The sequence below is a fragment of the Nicotiana sylvestris genome, chromosome 3 (genome assembly GCF_000393655.2).
Source record: "Nicotiana sylvestris chromosome 3, ASM39365v2, whole genome shotgun sequence".
Classification (NCBI taxonomy): Eukaryota; Viridiplantae; Streptophyta; class Magnoliopsida; order Solanales; family Solanaceae; genus Nicotiana; species Nicotiana sylvestris.
Genome location: NC_091059.1, coordinates 38,499,421 through 38,523,664, shown reverse-complemented (window position 1 = coordinate 38,523,664; position 24,244 = coordinate 38,499,421). Strand labels below are relative to the sequence as shown.

General features: G+C 35.9%; 1 protein-coding gene across 3 annotated transcripts; it reads left to right on the top strand.

The window, feature by feature from the left end:
* The first annotated feature begins 8,599 nt into the window (after positions 1–8,599).
* On the top strand, positions 8,600–23,798 carry LOC104212556 (delta-1-pyrroline-5-carboxylate synthase). 3 transcript variants are annotated; one of them, XM_070170742.1, is made up of 21 exons: positions 8,600–8,871; positions 10,091–10,162; positions 10,254–10,357; positions 11,498–11,600; positions 11,735–11,896; positions 12,374–12,651; positions 13,681–13,831; positions 13,918–14,082; positions 14,179–14,256; positions 15,005–15,094; positions 15,405–15,491; positions 15,612–15,698; positions 15,775–15,871; positions 15,983–16,086; positions 16,178–16,253; positions 21,983–22,133; positions 22,264–22,332; positions 22,560–22,626; positions 22,714–22,784; positions 23,304–23,401; positions 23,510–23,798. In XM_070170742.1, the coding sequence occupies exons 1-20, from the start codon at positions 8,812–8,814 to the stop codon at positions 23,383–23,385; spliced, it is 2,154 nt and encodes a 717-aa protein (XP_070026843.1). In that variant the 5' UTR covers positions 8,600–8,811; the 3' UTR covers positions 23,386–23,401; positions 23,510–23,798. The 3 variants fall into 3 exon arrangements, with proteins under 3 accessions (XP_070026843.1, XP_070026842.1, XP_070026841.1); XM_070170741.1 differs by having other exon boundaries at positions 12,362–12,651; XM_070170740.1 differs by having other exon boundaries at positions 12,362–12,651; positions 23,304–23,798.
* The last annotated feature ends 446 nt before the right edge of the window (positions 23,799–24,244 follow it).

Here is a 24,244-nt window from a genome sequence, read left to right as displayed (position 1 = left end):
GTCCCTTTGCACCCTAAGTTGGCCTTTTCGCTGGTTTGTCCTTAAAAGGAACTATAACTTTCCAATCTTAAGGTGGACATATGAGTCCCTTTGCACCTTAAGTTGGTCTCTCCAGTAGTCGAGCCACTTTGAGAGTAATCTCTCCAAGAATCGGGCCACATTGAGAGTAATCTCTCCAAGAATCGGGCCACATTGAGAGTCATCTCTCCAAGAATTGGGCCACATTGAGAGTAATCTCTCCAAGAATCGGACCATTTTGAGAGTAATCTCTCCAAGAATTAGGCCACATTGAGAGTAATCTCTCCAAGAATCGGGTCATTTTGAGAGTAATCTCTCCGGTAGTCGGGCCATGAGAGTAATCTCTCCGATATTCGGGCAAGGATGAATACTTATCCCCTCACACCCCACGATTATCTTCTTCATGTGTGGATCATCTTATTGAAGAAGAACATATCTTTCTCGCTTGACCTACAAAAAAAGACAACAAAGAAGAAAGTACAAGAAAAGAAGAAGAAATTACATTCGCGTTAATGCTTCCGAGTCCACAAAAAATAGACTCAAGTGGCTTGCAAATACTGCGAATTGATGCTAACAAATACGAGCATATGAGTTTATATAGGCATGGCAGAGACGACTTAAAAGAATAACTTCCGATGTGGGATCACTTGTTGAGGCGGCTCCAAGAAGTAGTTTCCAACTTGAACTGGAATGTATTAATTTGACTACTGCTCGAATAGTAATATGCGTATTTCATAATTCAAGTAGGGGTCTAACTAAGCATTTGAATGAAGTTGGATTCTAAATGGAGATTGCACTATTTTTGAGAAACAATTCAAGACCAACGTGACTTGGTCTTGGACTCAAGTCCATGATAAGCAAAAAGTTATGTTTACGTAAATTTTGCCTAAGGGAATCCATCTGGTATTTGGATTCAAGATTTGTTTACTTAATCTTGAAAGCTGCATATTGAGATGTAAACAAAAATATGACTTTCCTTGGAAAAAGAAAACAAAGGAGTGTTAGTTGTAATACTTCAATCCTTGTCTTTCAATATTTGACAAATATATCCGACAAGACTTGAAGCAGGAGGCATTTGTAGGCATATAAAATTTATTGAATTCAAATTCAATAAATAATTTGGATTATATTTTAAATATATTAGTCCAAATAAATATTTTGGGCTAATATAATTGGATTAATTATATAAGACCAATATTATTGGGATAATCCATTTAATTGGGCTAAAGTGATAAGCCCACTTAATTAAGCCCAAAATGTCATCTTTTTAGAGGCCCAGTTTGGTACCACGTGTCAAATGATGTGGCGCACCAAGTCAAATGAAAGAGCAAATAGGATCGTGCCATGTGTCAAAATGACAAGGCATGCTCAGTCACACTAAAAGGCCAATAAAATCGCGCCACGTGTGCAAGTGACATGTTCTGGCCAATCAAATGCGGTCATGTCATACTTTAATTTGATTGGTCGGAAAGAGTTTGTTCTTATCACAACTCTTCCCTTCCACAACTATAAATAAGGGTCTTCATAACTCAGAAAGGAGACCAGAAGTTATATCAAGAAGCAAGAAAGAGCTCGTGGATCAAACGCTGCAAATTTCCCCACAAGTTTCAGGCTTCAAGTTCAAGAAATCAAGTGCAAGTTCAAGAACGAAGAACAAATCAAGGTCAAGTTCAAGCAATCAAACTCAAGAACAAGATCATCGTTCGAGGCAACAAATACATATTCAAGATCAAGCTCAAAGACCCTTGAATTTATTTACTATTGAAAAGTAGAATCAGAGGATTCATAGAGATTGTACACTCATATTATTTGAAATCAAATATTACGATTGTTGCGATATTTTTCGATCTTGATTTTATTTTCTCAAACCAAATTTATTATCTACATAATGTAGGAAGTTAATTAACATATCTCAATTAAATTGATTCTTAAATTGAAAGTACTTGATTTAATACAGGAATTAAGTGCATGTAATTAAGTTTTCTCTCAAAAGGATAAAAGCGAATGATCTAAGGTTCAAATAACGAAGCGACTCATGTACCACTTCATTTCTTCCTCTCAATCTATAATCCTCCCTCAAAGTTAACTTTGTATTTTCTGCGATCCACTTTAATTAAATTTTTAGTTATTTTCACATATATTAAGAAATTTATCTTTTAATATTAATTAACAATAAAATTGATCATATTAACTTTAGTTTGTTCATTAAAAAATATTTATATTTTTAGGATTTTTATTCCAAAGACAACTTTAAAAAAAATTAATTCATTTTTAATATTTAAAAAATCAGATATTATGAATCACAAAAAAAGGGCCAAAAAATAAATTAAAGTGGATGAGAGAAGTACGTTCGCCAGTCTTGAAGGCTAATTTGTGCACTAATGTTATAAGTTCAAACGTGAAGTCGTCGGCATCATTATCCTTTCCTCATCCATGATGTAGATGGTGCACACAGGGACCATTAGATGATGTCCACGTATTCATTGAGGAGCTTTGTCTTTTTTTGTTGTAAAGTTCTGTTACATCAGAAATTAGGGAAAGAGACGAAAAGGAGAAAATAAAAATTGACCACATATACTATGTTAGGAACATTAACATGTATGACGTGTATAACTAGACGGTAAGTTTTAGTGATCCAATTGTAAAACTATATTTATTGTGGTGTTCAGAATCTATTATCTTAACCTTTTGAGTTATGTTAGAACAATAATACTCCTATCTTATTCACCAATTCGAATGAGATCGATAAACGTCAGAAGCCAAATCAGGTTTTAAATCTTCAAAAGTTCAAAAAATGACCCTTGGTTAGTATGAATTGCAACAAATAATTTTTTTTCTTCCAATAATCAATAATTTAAACAATAGAATCGCAGTATAGAAATTAGAATTCTACAGCTCTCTTTTTTTCTCCTTTAGTTTTCTTTTGATTTGCAAAACCTCATTTCGGCTTAGGGGAGTTGTTGTTTATTTGAGAAAAAATTGTAATCGAAGGTCATTTTATCATTTTAAAAATATATGAAATGGACCTACTTATTTTTGGCTGTTGAATTAAGACGAAAGAGGTTCACTGTCTTATTAAATGAAAGTGAAAGAGATAGTATTCTTGAATCTGATAATTATGTTTTGCATATTCGCCACGTACTAGTTATAAGACGTAAGACTATATGATTGATTAGTGTTGACTACGTAAACCGAATATTTCCCCAAGATATTCCTGTCCTTTGGTTCGGAAGTCTTTCTGGGTCTTCAAAAGATAGACAAAGGTATCATTTCTGATTCTTTTTTTTTTCCCGCAAGCTTGTGTGAATGGTTGTTACATGTTCCATCGTATCGTATTGTTACTTTAAATATTATATTTGTTTTGATTGTTACTTAAATTTTATTGTATCGCATCGTTAAATTTGTTTACGTAACGACAAAATGTATTACTTTATTTAACAACTAATTTGGTGTGGTCGTATCGTTACCTTGCCTTTTTCTCTCAATCTCACTCTTCATTATAATTAAATTGTTTTATTTTATCATTTATCCTATATTTTTATAATATCATTTTATCCCGTGTCATGATTTTTATTTATAATATTACAAATTTATTTTTTATATTGCTGGTGCGTGATATCCCGAAACGACGTCAAATTATATAATTTATCCAAACATTATATTTATCAAATAATATAATATAGTATAATACTATTATGAAATGATATATAACAACCATCCAAACAAGCTGTAAATTATTAATGATTTTAAAGAAAGACCATTTACATGCTTTACGTTTCCGCCAAAGCTGAAATTAAAAAATTAGAGATGAAAAATTAAGTGGCAGTGTTGCTCCCTATATTAATATTTAATACCGCTAGTCCAAAACCAAATAACTGAGCAATTATCCATTAACTGGTGCATATTGCGATAGATAGCTCATCATTGGATACCTTTTTGCATATTTTATTATTTAAGCATAAATCATGTGATATTTGTAATCCATTGCTATATTAATCTGAATTCGTGTCGCCTCCGTTGCATATTGACCGATTAAAGATAAAACATTTCTTACCAGAAGTTTTTTCATTTTTAAGATTCGAATTTAAAACCTCACTCTTAAAGAGTGGATGAGATCTCATTTATCGTATTATACATGTTAGTGGTCCTTTTCGAATGTTTGTTAATAATTGTGCATAAGATTGCTCCATATATCGACACTTGAATTGAAAGTGACTCAAGAATTCGTATAAACCATGGATTTGATTCACACACGAAGTTTCATAAGGACCCGTTATGGTCATAGATTTTGTCAAAATATATTTATTTTTTTGGCAAATATATGTTTGGCCATAGATTTTATTTATATTTTTGGCAAATTCCCAAAACACAAAATCCAAATACCAAAATCAGCTTTGGCCCAAAATATCACTATTACGTTTTATAAAAATTGATTCAAACTTTGTATTTTATAAAAAAAAACCACTATTTATTATTTTGTAACAATGCTGGTTCGTCTTCTCGATCACCTGATAGTGTATTATGTAATTCATTATAAAAATGATAATTTTATACCAAATTTATTTATGTTCAGGATTATGGTTTGCGATAATATAATGAATGTTATTGATAAAAATTCTAACTTTTCGTTATAAATAGACTTTTAGTACTTGTAAAACTCATGTTCAAACTGATAGAGGGACAACTTTGACGACATCAATTTTTACCGGCCCAAATCAACCACAAAAATAGAAGAATAAGAATTTGAATTTTCTTTAATCTTTGCTAACTCACTGATTTTACTTCTTATAAGTCTGAGAAAAACATACGCAGTGAATTATTAATTTAATTGCTTTGATTCTTTCTTTTTTTTTTTGGTTTGTTTTGAAATTAAGCACTCGAGCTTGGCATTTTCCTGCAACCTTATATTTTTTCGAGAAGAATATCAATCAACTAACAATATGGTTTCCACAAAAATTGGAAAATTCTTAGAATCACTTAGTAACTGTCCAGGTAACACTCAAGAAAAAAGCCAGAACATTAGTTTTTGTCGGTCCCATCCATATATATCTACTATCTAGTTCTTGAAACTTGATACGCCACAAGTTGTATCTGACATTTTAACCTCTTAATGGTATACTAAGTAGTAAGTAATAAATATTTATGTATATTCTTAGACCACAACAAGAGACAGATTCATAATTTGTACTGTACTTTATATATTCAGATTCACAATTTTATCACATTTCATATAATTCAATGAATTTAAAATTTACTATTTACATATATTTAATTATTTTTTGGGACAAAAATATAGGATATGAGCGAAAACTATGGGTTCAGATGAACCCATAGTTTATACACGGGATACGCCCCTGACAAAACCCATGAAGACTACATCATGTCTTTGTGCAAAAAATTGAAAAATAACATATTTATAGCATGAGGCCTTGCAAATTTTAAGGAAAATTGTAAAGCTACTAAATACATTCACCAAAATATTCAAGAAAGAATGAAAATAATATATATACATAATCTAGAAAAAGATAACATGTCGGGCAACGGAGTTATAACAAGTTTCATCTTTTGGAAAGAAGTTACGTTGGGACAAAAACTTGCACAAAATCTAGAAAAGGAATCACATGTAATGTTTGAGCATAGTTATTATAATCTGATAAAAACCAAATCACATTTTGCAGAAATTTGGCTGCAGGAAATGAAAAGGGAAAAGAAAGGAGAAATACCGAAATTCGGTGGTGCATTTGTTGATTTCCGACATGTGTAAAAAAAAATTCCAATAAACTTTGTTAATTTTGCGAAATTGTTTTAACCAAACACCATTTGACTCTGAGAATTGATTGGTTGGGAAAAAAATTTGAAAGTATCTTTTACAACATTTTAACTCTTGCAGAATCCGACATTAAAAAGTCACTTATTTTTAAAACAAACCTCACCAGTACTTTTAAGGGGTTGTTTGGTACGGTGTATAAGAATAATGCTGAATAAAGTATATTAATAATACAAAAATTAGTAATGCATGAATTAGTAATGCAAGTATTATGTATAAATTATTTCTTATCCACTGCTTGGCGTGGTGTATTAAAAATTAAAATACATTGCATAAATTTTAAGAAAATTAGCTATTTACAAAAATATCCTTCATATTCTTTAGCTTTAAGGAATTTCAAGGATATTTTTTTCTTTAACTATGCTAATGCATGCATTAATAACATTGATATTGCTAGTACCATGGTTTGCTATGTACTAGTTATACATAAGATAATATCAAATATGTTGTATAACTAATATTTGCATTAGCAATACATAGGTTGAAAAAAAATGCCATTGAATTAATAATGTCAAAAACTAATGCATGGCTATTTTCTCTAATGCATCCCACCAAACGACCCTATTAGTTGTTTAACAGTAAGGAATAGTTGACTAATTGAATAAAGAGGACAGACAAAAATGATGGCGAGATTTAAATAGTATTGGATTGAATATCTAAACTATGAGTTTAAGCAAACACAATATTTTTAATATGAAATATAGAGATATATATGAAAAATTACAAATATTTCAACAAATATTTTAATTTGAGTCCATAATTCAAAAGTATAATGAATTTAGTGCTAAAAATCTAAAGTATCAACTATCCAATTAAAATATTGGAGAAATTTTTACCAGATATTTAAGTGACGAACCAACAAATATTCGATTAATAGAGGAGATTTTTACCTCCTACAGCAAAAGTTAACACCTTATTTATTTTAAATAAATACCATTTTAAAAAATTATATTCTATAGATACCTTTTAATGTTTATAGCAAAATATCTAATTTTGGTTACCTCCTACACCTAAACCATTAAATAAGCTATTCAGTTACACTATTTCCTTTCCCTCTCTACTTTAATACATGTCATTCTCCTCCCCACGCTCTCTCCTCTCTCTTTATTCTCTTCTCCTCCCCGCCGGCGCAATTATGCTTACCGCCACACCACCATCTTCTGCTTCTAAAATCAGAAGAACAAACAACGTTGATGGTTCAACGACTAAACTCTTTGTAAAGTTAAGTCTTTCGAGGCTTCTACCCCTCGGGCCAAATATATTACAAGCAGGATGATCCCTATCTTCCCCTTCTGGTAGATAAGCTCTCCAGTACCAATCCCTATCTTGAACTGTTACAAAGTATTTACCATCCAATCTCTTCTCGGATTCGGTCCTCTTTTGGCCACCAAACATTGGATGAGGTAGAATATTACCCAATACCTTAATATCGGCTTCACCAAGCCTCACAACAGCATGATTAGATAATGCCTCTTAATTTCAAATATACCTTGACCAAATTGTTTCTGATTTGATCGGATTGGTTCTGAGGCGGCAATTGGTAATTTATTGGATCCGATTCAGGGACCCATTGGGGCTGAGCAGCTTGATTTTCTATTAATATATTTCAATATATTTTCAATGTATCACACTGTATTTTTATGTATTTCATTGTATTCATTGTCTATTTTTTCATTATAATTCAATGTATTCCATGTATTTTATTGTATTCACTATTTTTTTCATTGCATTTCAATGTATCCCGCTATATTCTATGTATTTATTGTATTTACTGTCTCGCTATATGCCATAACTGTATTCATATATTTTTTAATTAATATAATTTATGTATTCAAATGTATTATATAATTTCTCTGAAGATGACTATGTTTCTGGGGTATTTTTCGGTTGGGAATCTTTTTTATAACTGGAAATACAAAATTTGTGTGTTGTAATTGAGTTTATTGAGTTATATTAGGAGTCTATTATGTTAATTGATTCACTTTCCGTTTAAAAACAGTGTAATCCCCTGTTTCACGTCGTGAATACAGTCGAATACAATAATCTATCCAGTTGTAATATCATGTTTCACGCTATGAATATAGTCGAATACATTCGAATACAACATCTGATTAGCTGGACTTTCCTGATTCACGCCTATTTTTGCTATTGTATTCATGCATACAGTAGCTTAAATACATCTAATACATCTTATAACAACAGAAAACGTATCTACAATTCGTAATATAGCAAATGATATTTATAGATAGCTAATTACCACTAAAAAATAGTGCTTTATGAAAATTTCTGTTAATAGAGTAGTTAGCAACTCCCAATCTCGAACCACATGAAGTGTTTTTTGTTTGTTTTCCTTTCCTTTTCACATGCACTTTGTAATTTTGTATATATTGTTGTCCTTGGCATGAAATAAGAATTAAAAAAAATAAAACAAATTCGCGAAAACTCGTGAGGAAGAGACAAGTTACTGACCTATTTTGTCCTGACTTGGTTCTGATTGAAGCAGCGGTAAATAAGGCCTCAACGTGCGAGAGTCCATGTATCTCTGCTGAGTTGTTCCCTTCAAATTTACAGAATTACCCTCAGACGTGGCATACCGCAATTGCTCTATTGACAATGCCACACAAAAAAGAAGTGATATAAATAAAGAAAGAAAAAAAAAAGTAGACGACAACACTCCTACGGTTTCTCCAACCCCTCAATCTACCTCAAGGGTCAATTCGTGTTATATATAAGTGTGGAAGCTATCATCCATCTCTAATCTAATCTACAACAAAACAAAGCACAAGTAACTCTGCATACAAGAAAAAAAGAAGCAAAAAAAATAGATAGGACTAAGGAGGATTTGAAGTTGTATCTTTTTGTTGTTGCTTTGGTGGAGTTGCGGGAGTTGAGGACTCTCCGCATTAAGGGATACCCAGGGCTAGGAGAGGAGCCGTTTCTCCTTTGTTTGGTTATATCGTGTGACTATGGATTCGGCTGATCCTGCTCGGGCATTTGTTAAGGACGTCAAACGAATTATTATCAAGGTATATTCTTTATTTTTTTCAGTTTCTTTTTTGTTTCACTTTCTTTAGTGTATACCTTATATTTGCATGTCTAGTTTGATGGTTGATTTTCCTTTTTTTTTTTCTTCTTCCTGTTGTCCTCCTTTTGTTGGTTGATGTCCAAATGCCTCTATAAGTAATTTCTTTTTCTTTTGATTTGGTATAGCGGTGGTGTTTGAGTTATGCAATAAGGTAGTTCGGCATGAAGTATCTGATTCATTTTTTTTTTTTGGGTTGAATTTGAATGTTAGATTTCAGTAATAGTGGCCATTCTGCTTCGTTTTTGTTGATGTTTTTTTTTGCTAGATTGGAAAAGGTCCTAATTAGTTTTACTCTTTTTTCAGCTATGTTGCATGTTATCTTTTTTGTTTTGGTTGAATAATCGTGGTTTCTGGTCCAACTTGCATCGTAATTACTACTTTCCATCATCAAAGGTATCGAGTAAAGTCTTAGGCAGTATTTTTGTAATTTTTTTTTTGAACCCTGGTTTTCCACGATTTTTTCCCGTTAGAGAACGACCAACTTGCAAATAACTGGGGTTCTAGATGTAAAAGTCGTACATATTTAATGAATTTATGAAAACAAATACACTCTTGGAGCATAGACTAGTGGGTTCGAGCGAACCCACATCCAAGCTTCTAGCTCCGCCTCTGATTACACGTCTGGTGTGTGGGTGGCTCTAGCATAAAGCCGCTAAAGCTTCTGCTTTAGGCGCCCAAGAGTCAAAGGCCTCCCAAAACTTTTTCTAATGATTATAATTATTTATATTAGTAAAGTTTTTTCAAGTTAACAAAACATTAACATTTCCTTCTTTAGCCAGGGTGTATCGGAAACAATTTCAATACATTATAGTGGTTCTAGTTATTAGATATTTTATTAGTAGATATGAATATTTGAATAATTTAAGTCAAAATTTTAAAATATTTGACAATGTTATACTGTGAAATATTTAAAAGAAAACTTAAAAGTTTGTTAAGACCACGATTTTTTTCTTTGTTATCTAAATTAATCGTGTCTATTTATCTAAACGTTGTCACATTAGTAATGCTATTTCCTCACATCTAAATTTTGGCTTTAGGCCTCCGGTTTCATTGAGCCGCCCCTAGTTTGGTGTACCATCTTTTGTAGTTATCTTTTTCTTAATCTCTAGTTCTAGTACATTTGGTTTTCCTTTTAACAAATTGTTATGTCTTTTCCAAAGGTTGGAACTGCAGTCGTGACTCGAGGTGATGGAAGATTAGCACTTGGAAGAATGGGCTCACTGTGTGAGCAGGTGAATCTTATGCTTACTCAATTTCCACTATATTGATTAGATAGTTTCTTTTAATTGTATATTATTATGTTTGCTTACAAACTACTTACAGATACGGGAACTTACCACCCAAGGCTTTGAAGTTATTTTGGTGACCTCAGGTGCTGTTGGTGTTGGCCGTCAGCGGCTTCGATATAGGAAGCTCATTAATAGCAGGTTTCTGCTTTGCTCTTTCTGTATAAACGATGTTCTCTTTGTATTCTAAAATTGCAATTCAAATAGCTTAATAACCCGTTTGAGTTAAATGCAACTTTTGGTATCATTGAAAAGTAAGTGTGTGGCTTATGTTAAGTGATACAGGTGAATGAGAACCTCTTACTAAAATGTCAGTAACATGTATAGAGTAGTTTATCTCATGGATGACATCTTTGCCTATTGTATAATTTTTTGAATTGTATTCTGCTAGCCAATGTTGTCAAAGGCGCGCTTAAGCCCTGAAGCGAGGCTCAAAACATGTTGAGCGCTTCGCCTCGCTTTGGGGGCGCTTCAGTGTCATAATTTTTTTTTTTTAATGTAGATTTGTTATTCATGCTTATTATTATTGGTCTTGGACTACATATACATATTTTTACTTTTTTCCTGTTGCGCTTTTTTTCATTAAAGCCCACGCTTTATTTGCACTTTGCGCTTAAAGCCCCAACGGGCCTTAGGGCTTTTTTGCGCTTTACGCCTTTGATAACACTGCTGCTAGCTGCCTGAATTATTGATACAACGTTACAAGTGCAGACACCTGTAACCTTTACATCTGATTTCGTGTATTATTAGATATTAGAATACACTCAATCTATTATCCTCGTCGACGAGAAGCAAAAGATAATATTTTACATTTCAGCATTAACAAGATACTTTAAAATTTCAAGTATGTGTGTTTCATTATTCACATTTCAAATGCAGTTTTCAATGTACTAAATAGCTAATTGGGCCCTGTAACAGCCTAGAGACCTTTAGCGGTTGAACTCGAAAGAGATCATTGTGAAACTTGCCTTGGGTAAATTCGACATGGGAATGGGAGGGTATAGTTAGGAGCCGGCCATAAAAAGGCGAGTTTAGGATTCAACTGTTGAGGCACCTTTTGGGATAAAGCCGAAGGAGACAAAACCATGAGGCCCAAAAGCCTTGAGGAAGTCAGGCCAAAGCAGATGATATAGCTGCCAAGGCCGTGACATGCCTTACTCTTATTAGGTTAAGTATATCTAATAAACTGGAAGCCTGCTAATTTGAAAAGTCTAGTCTATTGAGGTCTAGGTTGGCTCAAAAGTATATTTACTAATCCTTGGAAAGTCTCCATATTTGCAGCTTTGCGGACCTTCAAAAGCCTCAAGGTGATCTTGATGGCAAGGCTTGTGCTGCTGTGGGTCAGAATGGCCTGATGGCTCTGTATGATACGTTATTCAGTCAGGTAAAAGCTTGTTTTTTGGAACTTCTGTGTATATTTGTATGGTGTAATACCTTATTTTGTTTGGCGGAACCATTCCTTCTTTGCTCAAAGGATTGTATAGTGACCTTCCCGCTTTGTGCCTTACCTTCATACAGTTGGACGTAACCTCAGCTCAGCTTATGGTGACTGATAATGACTTTAGAGATCCGGACTTTAGGAGACAACTCAATGAAACTGTAAACTCATTGCTCTGTCTGAAAGTTGTACCTATATTTAACGAGAATGATGCTATCAGCACGCGGAAAGCTCCTTATGAGGTACCATTTCTCTTGTTTTACTACTGTACTTGCTGTATCTGGTGCTTCTGTTACAGTCCCTTCGCTAATGATGTTTTATGAGAATAAAACTGATGACTCTAACTTGTGTCGAGAGTCAAGACCAACCAAGAGTGCAACTCTTAAAATTTTTGAAATGTTTGTTCAGCTGTTTCAAGTTTTGATCCTTTGGAACCTGCTTGATTGTTGATATGTCTGAGACCCTGAGTTACATGCATTTTCTTTATCTCTGTTGTTTTTTACTTTATTGTCACATCACATGAACCCTTTTATTAAATTGGGTTCTCTTAAATTTTGGTCCAAAATATCATCTTGATTTTGTTTGGTCTTCAGCCTTTGACATGATATGGTTTTCAATTTTTAGCTAGTATCCATTAGATAACAAGTTTCAATTTTTTCATTTTTGTTCTAGGTTCATGTTTTTGTCTTAATAGTGACAGTTTTTAGCTCTCTTTGCAGGACTCCTCTGGAATCTTTTGGGATAATGACAGTTTGGCAGCTCTACTGGCTCTGGAGCTAAAAGCTGATCTTCTTGTTTTGTTGAGCGACGTAGACGGTCTTTACACTGGCCCTCCAAGTGATCCGCAATCAGAGCTAATTCATACTTATGTTAAAGAGAAGCACGAGGGGTTGATTACTTTTGGAGACAAGTCTAGAGTGGGAAGAGGGGGCATGACTGCCAAGGTAAAAGCTGCTGTGTATGCAGCTTATGCTGGCATTCCTGTTGTGATAACCAGGTATGATGTTAATACTAACAGAATTCTGACATTTTTGAACTTTGTGTTCATAAATTGTTTGCGTGTCCTATTAAGATATTTAAGAGAGTAGAAAATGCAGCAAAAACAGTTTGTGTCAAAGTTGAACTTTTAGCTTTCAATCAAGGTAGAGAAGCTTGAGGATTTGAGTGAAAGCTGTTATGATGTTTTCCAGATATGCATTGATAGAACCTATGTTGCGCGGACTCTTCAAAATACTGCCGCACCCGTGTCGGATTCTCCAAAAATACACTGCTTTTGGAGAATCCAACACGCACCCGGCAATATTTTCGAAGAGTCCGAGCAACATAGGATAGACCCCAATATTCATGTTCCTAAAGTTGTAGTTTGATGGTCTAAAAGCTTTAAGATTTCTCTTCTGATCAAGCAGAGATGTTTAAGAAGTTCTAGAGCATTGGAAGCTTCTGCTTGATGCATTGACATCTATTCCACACACACAAAAAGAAAAAGAAAAAGTGTTGCATTAATTTCATAATAAGGTGGCTCATCCATCCTTGCATTTTTACCATGGAAAAGGTGATGCTTCCATCAAAATAGAGATGGATCCAGGATTTAAATTTTTTGGGTTCAAATTTTTGAGTTTATTGAAAACTTAGGTTAAAAACTGAATATTCATACTGCTGGTTTTCTGGATTTTTCACATATATTTCTGTTGTCTATTCCAAACATGATGAGCTCAGATGAACCCACACGCATCAAACATGACAAAGCTTAGCTAGTAAAGTTAACCATGTTGTGAAGAGCTTTATCTTGTTACATTAAGAGGCCTAATGAATCTTTAAAGGTGAGATTAGAACAGATGCTTGTAATCACATGAGTCATTCAGGTGATAAGTAGAACAATTCAGTAACTGGTGGAAGCATATTGCAATTAGCAAAGCATTGTTCTTGAGCCTATTAGATGTAATGTTTTGGTAGCTCACTACTTGTTGCTCCCAATATTTGAACTCCTGCTGATTGTGTGTGTCTCACTCTCTCTCTGTGGAACAAGTGGCTTCGCCAACAACAATATTATTAAAGCACTAGACGGAGAACGTGTTGGCACTCTGTTTCATCGTGAAGCCATTAAATGGGCGTCAACAGGGGATATCGATGCTCGCGAGATGGCAGTTTCTGCTAGAGAATGTGCCAGGCGGCTTCAGGTATTGTACATAGAGGCACACATAAATATAAATTGTAGTAGAGCTGCATGGATGCGGCTGCTGACTATTTCTTCCTTTTACTTCAGGCACTCTCTTCTCAAGAAAGGAGTAAAATTTTGCTAGATGTAGCTGATGCACTGGAAGCAAATGAAGAGGAAATCCTGGCTGAAAATGAAGCTGATGTGGCTGCTGCTCAACAAGCTGGATACGAGAAGGCTTTGATATCTCGGTTGGCTTTGAAGCCAGGAAAAGTAAGACATTGCTCACTTATGGTAGATCTAGTCTTGTGTAAATTACACTAAATGTTCATTTACTTATTTTAGTGTTTTTGCTGAATTTAATTATAGATTTCAAGTCTTGCAAACTCTGTCCGTGTGCTTGCTAACATGGATGAGCCTATTGGCCGCATTTTAAAGAGGACGGAGGTAAGTAAATCTTGTTTTTCGGGCACTACCTCGTGCCTTTGAACATTATGATTTGACTTGTAAAAAGATGAGGTGAATAAACTAGATGCCAATATTTGTACAGTAAATGCTTTTATTGAGATGCGGAACAAAGATCAGTTTGGAGAGTAATCTTGTGAAATAGCTTCTGATGAAATATCTTTCTGCAGTCCTGGGCAGTGTAGTGGATCAGACAATATAGTGAATGGTGCTAATACATGTGTCAAAGAGAGGGTTAAAAGAGTGTATCTTCCCCTAAGAGCAGAAATTCCACATCCAACAGAGACTAGCAGCATATTCATAGCAAATAGTATTTGTCCCATTACTTTCATCTATCGCATTGTCCTTATTGAACACTTCTTGAATCGAATCCAGGCAGTGGCTTTCCTGCTAGTTGAAGCTCTCTTTTGGTTGCTTAAAGGCAGCCTAGAAGAAGCTACAAATATTATTAGTGAAAAACTAAAGTTTCATTGGTCCTCTGGGTCTTCGTCACTAGTTGCATACCTGAAAATGCTAACAATGTTGCTTTATGGCAATCGAATGGTATAGACAAACCTATCTTTTACTCTGTTGTGTCTTTAACCAAGAAAAAGCTGGGCCAACTCGTTGAAGTTTTTGGGAATACTGATAAAGAACAACCATTTATGACTAGAGAACTTGATCACTGATTTGTCTTTGAATTCATTTTGGGATGTAATCTTGATTTCTGGAATGTTATCGCCTTATCCAGCTTGCTGATGGAATCATATTGGAGAAGACGTCATCTCCATTGGGCGTTCTCCTGATTATTTTTGAGTCACGACCTGATGCACTTGTACAGGTAAGCAGGGATGGAAAATATTTTAAATTCTTTTTATTTTCCAGAAGTTCTACTTCATTCCAGTTACTTGTTCGCTTAAGAGTATTTTTTAAAATTACGAAAACCTATCAGAAAGGAAAAAAAGAACAGAGTGGTTGGGTTTTCATGGTACTTGTGCAGCAGCTTGTCTTTTCTTAATTTGGCACCCCAGGAGGTGAGGGTGGTCCACTAAAAATATGTTGGAGTCGATGCATACTTGAATTGCCTATTCTTGGATTATTATTTCAAAAGCTCACAAACCCTTTTTACACTTTTTTGCTTTGTGGAGCAGATAGCTTCTCTAGCAGTCCGAAGTGGGAATGGCCTCTTGTTGAAAGGAGGAAAGGAGGCCAAAAGATCAAATGCAATTTTACACAAGGTTTAATTGAGAATTTGTCCTCTCAGACCATTTTTCCATGGTGTTTCAACTTCCACTTGGTAATGTACAGCTTTTCACCTGTTCTTCTTTCCTTTTTTTGGTTTCCTCCTTTTATTCCAGGTGATTACCTCAGCCGTTCCTCCAAGCGTTGGTGAAAAACTTATTGGGTTAGTTACTTCTAGAGAAGAGATCCCTGAGTTGCTTAAGGTACCTTTTTATAAATTGAATGCAAGTGTACATTAGATATGAGTTTGGTTCTGAGTTTTTTCCTTCCCTGCTCCAGCTTGATGATGTGATTGATCTTGTTATACCAAGAGGTAGCAATAAACTTGTTTCTCAAATTAAGGCCGCAACAAAAATTCCTGTTCTTGGTCATGCTGGTAACTATATCTTGTCTCAACTATTGATAACTTCTATGTATGCTATGTGCGCAATTTGCTTCTTTGGTAGCAAGACTGCAAAAATGGTGAAGATGCTCTATTTTCTTCCAGATGGTATTTGCCATATTTTCATTGACAAGTCTGCTGACTTGGATATGGCCAAACGTATTGTTTCGGATGCGAAAACAGATTATCCAGCAGCCTGCAATGCAATGGTAACTTGTAATTCTTTGTCCTAATACAATGCACAGTATCAGACTTGTAAGGCATCCATGTTTAACATCTTTTAATTACTTTTCTTTACAGGAAACTCTTCTCGTTCATAAGGATTTGGTGCAAACCGGAGGTCTTAATGACCTGATTCTGGAACTTCAAGAAAAAGGTGAGGCTTCTTTGGTAAACTCTTTGTACAATTAAGCTCCTAAATGAACGCCGTTAGACCACTTAGCTTTAAGCAAGTAATAAGAATCTGATGCCAAGTTTGGCAATAACATTTTTCTTGATGGTTATTCTATAATAAATTACTTCTTAGTTTTTCTTTTTTTGCTTTAAGTGGCTCTTATTATTAAAAATTCTCATCTAAATAGAGCAGTCTGCAGAACATGCATTGTCTCATCTCATTTGTTGTTCAGTATGATTTAAGAATTCTTCTAATTTCCTTGTTTAACTTGCTATTATATGGATGCAAAACAAATCCTTCCTTTGTCATGTCGGTCTTCTCAAAGCTCATTGTTAGCGGAAACGTAAAAGAAAGAACACAAGATTTAACGTGGTTCGGATCAAAATAATCCTACGTCCACCAAAGAACAGTTGCCTTTTTATTATTAACAAAGGAAGGGGAGATTTCCCAATTACACTTAAGAGAATTTCTCTCTTAACTCTCTACTCACTACAATGTATTGTACTCCCTCTGTTTCAATTTATGTGAACCTATTTCCTTTTTAGTCCGTGCCAAAAAGAATGACCCCTTTCCCTATTTGGAAACAATTTACCTTTATGCAATGATTTATAGCCACACAAAATATATGTGCCTCATTTTACACCACAAGTTCAAAAGTCTTAAATCTTTTCTTAAACTCCGTGCCCAATCAAATGGGTTCACATAAATTGAAACGGAGGGAGTATTATTTTTGGGATGGTTTCTACAAATGAAGGAGTGCATCTATTTATAGAGGTAAAGACCTCCTCTTGATGTCATTGGTGACATCAAACTACCTCATCTTGATGTCATGGGTGAAATCAAAGGAGTAAGCTTCCTCCTAGCATCCACACCAACTCTTTCCACCAACTCTTCCAATTGGCATGCCATTGTTGACTAAACATAAACCAACATTTTCAATCTCCACCTTGGTTTGCGTTTCGAGCGTGTGAACAACTCTGGCCAAAACTTCTAAGCTTACTGGGCAACCCCGTTGTAAGAAACAAGAAGAATCAAACCATTGTTGAACATACCACCTCCACCTAGCAACTGTTCTCTTCGGAGTTGCATCAGTTGATGCACACCCCCGCCAAGTCCTTGCAGTGTGCAAACTTAGCGAGCGGGACTATCTTGGTCAACATGTCTGCAGCATTATCGTCTGTGATAACCTTCACGACCTTGATAGTTCCCTCATCAATAACATCTCGAATAAAATGAAATCTGACATCAATGTGTTTAGTGCGCTCATGAAATCTCTGATTTTTCATTAGATGAATAGCACTCTGACTATCACATCTAAGAGTTGATTCCAGCTGAACCAAACTCAATTCCGCTACTAAACCTTTCAACCAGATAGCTTCCTTCACTGCCTCCGCTGCTGCCATGTATTATGCTTCTGTCGTAGACAAAGCGACAATCGACTGCAGAGTCGACTTCCAACTAACGGCACTGCCAACGAGGGTAAAGATGTATCCAGTTGTGAACCTTCTTTTGTCAAGATATCCTGCATAGTCAAAATCCACATAACCGAGAATTGAAATACCTCCACCACTTTTTCGAAAAGTCAAACCAACACCAGAAGCTCCTTTGAGATATCTCAATATCCACTTGACAACTTCCCAATGCCTCTTTCACTGCAATGGCATAAGGAATCTTTGACATATGCTTCACTTCATCCTCGGACTGAGGCATTTGTGACTCTGAAAGTTTAAAATGAGGAGCTAATGGTGTACTTACAGGCTTGCACGTTTGCATATTGAATCTCTCGAGAACCCTTTCAATATACCTCTTCTGAGAAAGATGTACAACATCGTCTTCTCTTGAAATCTCCATACCAAGGATTTTCTTTGCAGCTCCTAAATCCTTCATGTCAAATTCCTTACTCAATAGTTTCTTCAAAGCATTTATCTCTGTAATGTTGTTAGCAGCAATAAGCATATCATCAACATACAACAGTAAATAAATCATTGAGTTACCAGACATCTTCTTGTGATACACACAACTATCAAATGCACTCCTTGAGAATTCATGTGTAGTCATGAATGCATCAAACCTCTTGTACCACTGTCTAGGGGATTGCTTCAAACCATACAAAGACTTCTTTAGTTGGCATACGTGATCTTCTTTTCCCTCAGCTAGGAAACCTTCAGGCTGATCCATATAGATTGTCTCTTCTAGATCACCGTGTAAGAAAGCAGTTTTGACATCAAGCTGTTGAAGCTCCAAGTCAAATTGGGCAACCAATGCTAGTAGCACGCGAATTGAGCTATGCTTCACGACTGGAGAGAAAATCTCATTGTAGTCAATTCCCTCCTTCTGACTGAATCCTTTTGCAACCAATCTCGCCTTGAACCTAGCATCTTCCACTTCAGGAATTCCCTCTTTCTTTCGGTAGACCCACTTGCATCCAACTGTCCTCTTCCCCTTTTGTCTTTTCACTAAGACCCATGTCTGATTCTTGTGAAGAGACTCCATCTCTTCAGTCATGGCTAACCGCCATTGTACAACATCCTTGCAAGAAGTTGCTTCAATATACGAGGAGGGCTCCAGATCCTTAATCTCTTCTTGTGCAGCTACGAACGCATATGCAATCAAGTTTGCTTGATCTATAAGGCGTTCCGGTTCTCGTGTCTGCCTCCTCTTCCTCCCCTTCGCAGTTGTGTATGGTTCATTGACAACAAGTTCTTCAAGGTCTACATCTTCTGACTCATCTTTAACCTGAGTCTCTTGATCCTTTTCCTTGGCAAGCTCCACCGGAAGCTCCACCTGCTCGTCGTTCTTGTTTCCTGAAAACTCCACGGAAACTTTACGGGGATCAAGTATAGAGGATTCATCAAAGGTGACATCTCTACTAACTATAAATTTGAGTAAAGACAAACACCAAAGTTTGTACCCTTTTACTCCATCCACATACCCTACGAATATGGCCTTCTTAGCCCTTGGTTCAAGCTTTCCTTCATTAACGTGATAATAAGCTGGACACCCAAATACTCGTAAGTATGAATAGTTAGAGGGTTCACCTGACCATACCTCATTCGGAGTCTTAAAGTCAATTGCCGATGCTGGAGATCGATTGACAATATGAGCAGCAGTGTGAACTGCTTCAGCCCAAAATACTTTGGACATTTTGGCTTGTAGGAGCATACAACGAGCCTTTTCAAGAAGAGTTCTGTTCATTCTCTCGGCAACTCCATTCTGCTGTGGGGTATGCCTGACAGTCCTATGTCTTGAGATCCCATGAACCTTGCAGAATTCATTAAACTCTTCATTGCAAAACTCCAAGCCATTGTCTGTGCGAAGATACTTGATTTTCCGCTCCATTTGATTTTCAACCAAAATCTTCCACTCTTTAAATGCTTCAAAAGCATCACTTTTTGCCTTCAAAAAATGCACCCAAACCTTTCGTGAGAAATCATCAAAGTGAGAACATACCTCTTTCTGCCCTTCGATGGAAGTTTAGAGGGACCCCATAAATCTGAATGGATGTAGTCTAGCACTCCTCTTGTCTTGTGTTTGCCAGTGCTGAAGCTGACCTTCTTCTGCTTCCCTAGAACGCAGTGCTCATAGAAGTCAAGTATGCTGATCTTCTCACCTTCCAAAAGGTTACGATATCTCAACATCTCCAGTCCACGTGCGCTCATATGACCCAGTCTCATGTGCCATAGTCTTGCCTTGTCATCATTAGATAACTGCACTGTAGATGTATTTGCAGAGCCAACAATGGTGCTTCCGGCCAATGTGTAAAGGCTGTTCTCCAGCTTGCCTTTCAGCATGACTAAAGAACCTTTAGTCACCTTCATAGTTCCTGCTTCGCTCATGTACCTGTAGCCTTGTTCATCCAGAGTACCCAAGGAGATCAAATTCTTCTTCAGATCAGGAACATGACGGACTTGTGTAATAGTCCTCACGATTCCATCATGGCAGCGAACCCGAACTGAGCCAATGCCAACTATTGCACAAGTTGCATTATTGCCCATTACTACGGTTCCTCCACTTTTCTCGTAGCTGCTAAACCAGTCTTTTCGGAACGTCATATGCAGAGTACAAGCAGAGTCTAACACCCATTTGTTTTCATAACTACTATTATTATTACACGATGTTGTTAGTACATAATCATTATCAAAATTATGTACCTGTTCAACTGTAGATGCACTCGCCTTTTCCTTGGACTTTGACATTGGGCAATCTCGTTCAAAGTGCCCCTTCTTGCCACAACCCCAACACTCTGTATTCTTCTTGTTCACACGAGACTTTGATCTGTGCTTTGATTTGGTCTTTCCCTGTTGGCTAGTCCGGCCTCTTACAAAGAGGCCACTTGCCTGGTCATCTCTATCTCCTTCAATGTGCCTCCGCACATCACTAGAGTTAAGTGCCTGCCGCACTTGCTCAAGCTTGATAGGCTCCTTGCTATACATCATTGAATTCTCAATATCACGATATCCTGAAGTCAATGAAAATAGCAAAGCACATGCAAGCGTCTCCTCCTCCCTTTTAATTCCTGCAATCTGTAAGTCCATGACAAGTTTATTAAACGCATCTAAATGATCTTGTAACGAAGTACCTGACCCCATCTTAAATGTGTGAAGACGCCGTTGTAACAACATTCTTGTTGTCACTGATCGGTCTTGGTATAGCCCTTCTAGCTTTTCCCACAACTGTTTGGCCGTCTCTTCGGTACCCGTACTCACTTCACAAAGCACGTTAGGTGCAAGGGATAGTTGGATTGCACTCAATGCATCCCCTTCAATCTTCTCCTTGTCGGGAGCTGATATATCCTTAGGATACTTTCCGTCAATAGCATGGATTGAACCTTCCCTCCGCAGTAACGCCATCATCTGGATCTTCCAGATATTGAAGTTGTTGCGTCCAGTAAATCTATCAATTTCAAACTTCATGGAACTCATCTTTGCTTGTTCTTCCTCCTTGGATCGTTAAAGAATCATGTCGCTCTGATACCAATTGTTAGCGGATACGTAAAAGAAAGAACACAAGATTTAACGTGGTTCGGATCAAAATAATCCTACGTCCACCAGAGAACAGTTGCCTTTTTAATATTAACAAAGGAAGGGGAGAGTTCCCAATTACACTTAAGAGAATTTCTCTCTTAACTCTCTACTCACTACAATGTGTTGTATTATTTTTGGGATGGTTTCTACAAATGAAGGAGTGCATCTATTTATAGAGGTAAAGACCTCCTCTTGATGTCATTGGTGACATCAAACTACCTCCTCTTGATGTCATGGGTGACATCAAAGGAGGAAGCTTCCTCCTAGCATCCACACCAACTCTTTCCACCAACTCTTCCAATTGGCATGCCATTGTTGACTAAACATTAACCAACATTTTCACCCATTGTTACTCTACTTGTAACTTTACTTATTTGTAGTCTGAGTTCAAGGCACATCTTTCTCCATCCATTTTATGTTTCAAAGTGTTTCTCACTGTTTGTAATTCTCTATGTAGTTTTATGTCATCTTTGCTTTTATAGTTTAGGATGTTTTGACCTCCTCTGTTGTCCCACAGTCCAAAAATTCAACTCGTCCCATCCCAAATTAGTTGGTGACATTCATTCATGAAGTGTCTGCTATTTGAATCCTCTGTATCTATTCCACTCTATATAGGTAAATTTCATTCCAATACTAGCAAATGCTGCTGGCATTTTGTCCAATTGTTTGGCCTGAAATGATTTGCAGGTGTTTCTTTATTTGGTGGACCTAAAGCAAGCTCCCTACTTAGTATTCCCGAAGCAAATTCCTTCCATCATGAATATGGTGCACTGGCTTGCACTGTCGAAGTTGTTGAAGATGTGAATGCTGCAATAGATCATATACATCGTCACGGAAGGCAAGTTACATTTTCTTAACTATTCAATTTTTATGGTTGTTCTCTTTGCCATTTTCCATGTACTTAATCGATTTTTTTTTTTTAAAATTCCAATTGCAAAATGCTTATGTGGTACCTCACTTTTTGACAGTGCTCACACTGATAGCATCATTACTGAAGACAAAGAAGTTGCTGAACTCTTTTTACGTCAAGTTGACAGGTATACTCGTCACTGCCTACTCTATTTCGACATTGCTCTGTATGTTTTCCATTCATCCTCTTGCACGAGTAGTTTCTTCAAACATGATCAACTAAGACCTCAAAGGATTTCACAAGTTACCAAGACGATACACATTGTTGCTACTTACCTCAGCTGTTAATGTGAGTAACACTAATACTACCTTCTTAAACGGTATTGATATTCTATATGGAATGTTTACTTTTCAGTGCTGCTGTACTTCATAATGCAAGCACAAGATTTAGTGACGGCTTTCGTTTTGGACTTGGTGCTGAGGTATTTAATTGATCAGTAGATCCAGATTGTATGTTGCTATCATTGTTTGGCAGTACAACATAACTTGATTGTTTTTTGGCTGAATAGGTGGGGATTAGTACAAGTCGCATTCATGCTCGTGGTCCAGTTGGAGTAGAGGGATTGCTGACAACTAGATGGTATCATGCTAATAACTCTCTGAATTTGAGTCAAATGACTTCTATATCTTTCTGGCAATTATGCCATTAGATACAAGTATTATCTGGGAAACTCCTCTTGAGACATTGCCTTGAGGAGAAAAAATTGTGTGCCTATTATGTCTCTTTGCATTTCATGTGTCTATCTATAGAAGAGAGAGTAAAGTAACAACGGCGACATGTCACTTATTCTTAGTTGAACAAGGAATTTGTTTAACAAGACATTTTAATGTTATTGAGCATGACTTTTGAGGTGTCAGGTCCAAAGCAATCAATAGGCCTGATTACATAGTATATAGTTATTGATACCAGGAAAGGAGGCCTGATTTGAGTTAATAGATAGCTGTATTTTACTGAGGAGTTTGTTTTCTGGTTCCCATGCTTGAAAATCCTGCTAAGCTCATTAATATAGTTCCCTTGAGCACAAGATAATGTAACTTCCATTTTGCACTTCATAACTGAAATGTTATTTGGAACACTGACGTAAAATTTTGTTTGTAGGCTTGCAAGGGGATCTGGACAAGTCGTCGATGGTGATAAAGCAATTGTCTACACTCACAAAGACCTTAATCTGGAGGCTTGAGTGTAAATGTGTACAAGTATTATTATTATTGCTATTATTATTATCCTACTCTGGATCTTGGAAGATGTGTTGTGCACTTGGATTTTGGTAAAGCGCCATTTGATGCTTATCCTGGAATTTCTAGTGTTTCAGCTGTGGATAGTGAATTATGATGGCAAGAAAGGAGGAGGACCAGGGCAGGACAGCTAGGATTTGCCTTACTGCTGGGCAAAATAATTTTTGTAATTAGCAGAGGTTAATGAAGTTCGTGTGGTAGATTATTACATACATGGTTGCTGTAGTAAACTAGCTGCCAAATTTGTCTCCTCAAGAGCTTTCGATTAGTTATTAAAACTTCAAATCTGTATGCAAGAAAAAATAAAGTTGAGTTTCATTATATATTGTTAATGAAATTTAATAAGTACTTCTTTTCATATTTTTCCTCAACCTTTTCATATTTTGATTTTGTAAACTCAGTTCGAGTTTAACTTATCTATTACTGTAAAATCTTTTTATACTATTAGGTTACTTGAAAGTTGAAAGGTAATTAACCATAACAAATGGAATTAGTAACCAGAAAATTAAAGCAAATAATCTTTTACAATTTTCTGTTAGTCTGCATGGTGTACTACTGGAGTTTACCACTACAGCTCTGCCCCGCTCCTCCTCCCACCAACCCCTCCCAAAAAGGAAAAAAAAAACTTAGCACTAGGGATGGGCGTTCAGGCCGTTCAGATGGGATATATGAAAATTTCTGTTAGATTTTTTGATTTCTGGATTGAAAAAATTACAATCCAAATTCGATCCAAATAAGATAGGATTGAATTAGATTTTTTAAGTTCGGTTTCAGATTAATTGGATTGGATAATTTGAATTTTTG

Excerpts from the sequence above, each read along its gene's own strand:
- LOC104212556 (XM_070170741.1), top strand. The coding sequence starts at position 8,812 with ATGGATTCGGCTGATCCTGCTCGGGCATTTGTTAAGGACGTCAAACGA. Across the intron at positions 11,601-11,734 it reads ATGATACGTTATTCAGTCAG|TTGGACGTAACCTCAGCTCA; the intron begins GTAAAAGCTTGT and ends ACCTTCATACAG. Across the intron at positions 22,134-22,263 it reads CATATACATCGTCACGGAAG|TGCTCACACTGATAGCATCA; the intron begins GCAAGTTACATT and ends ACTTTTTGACAG.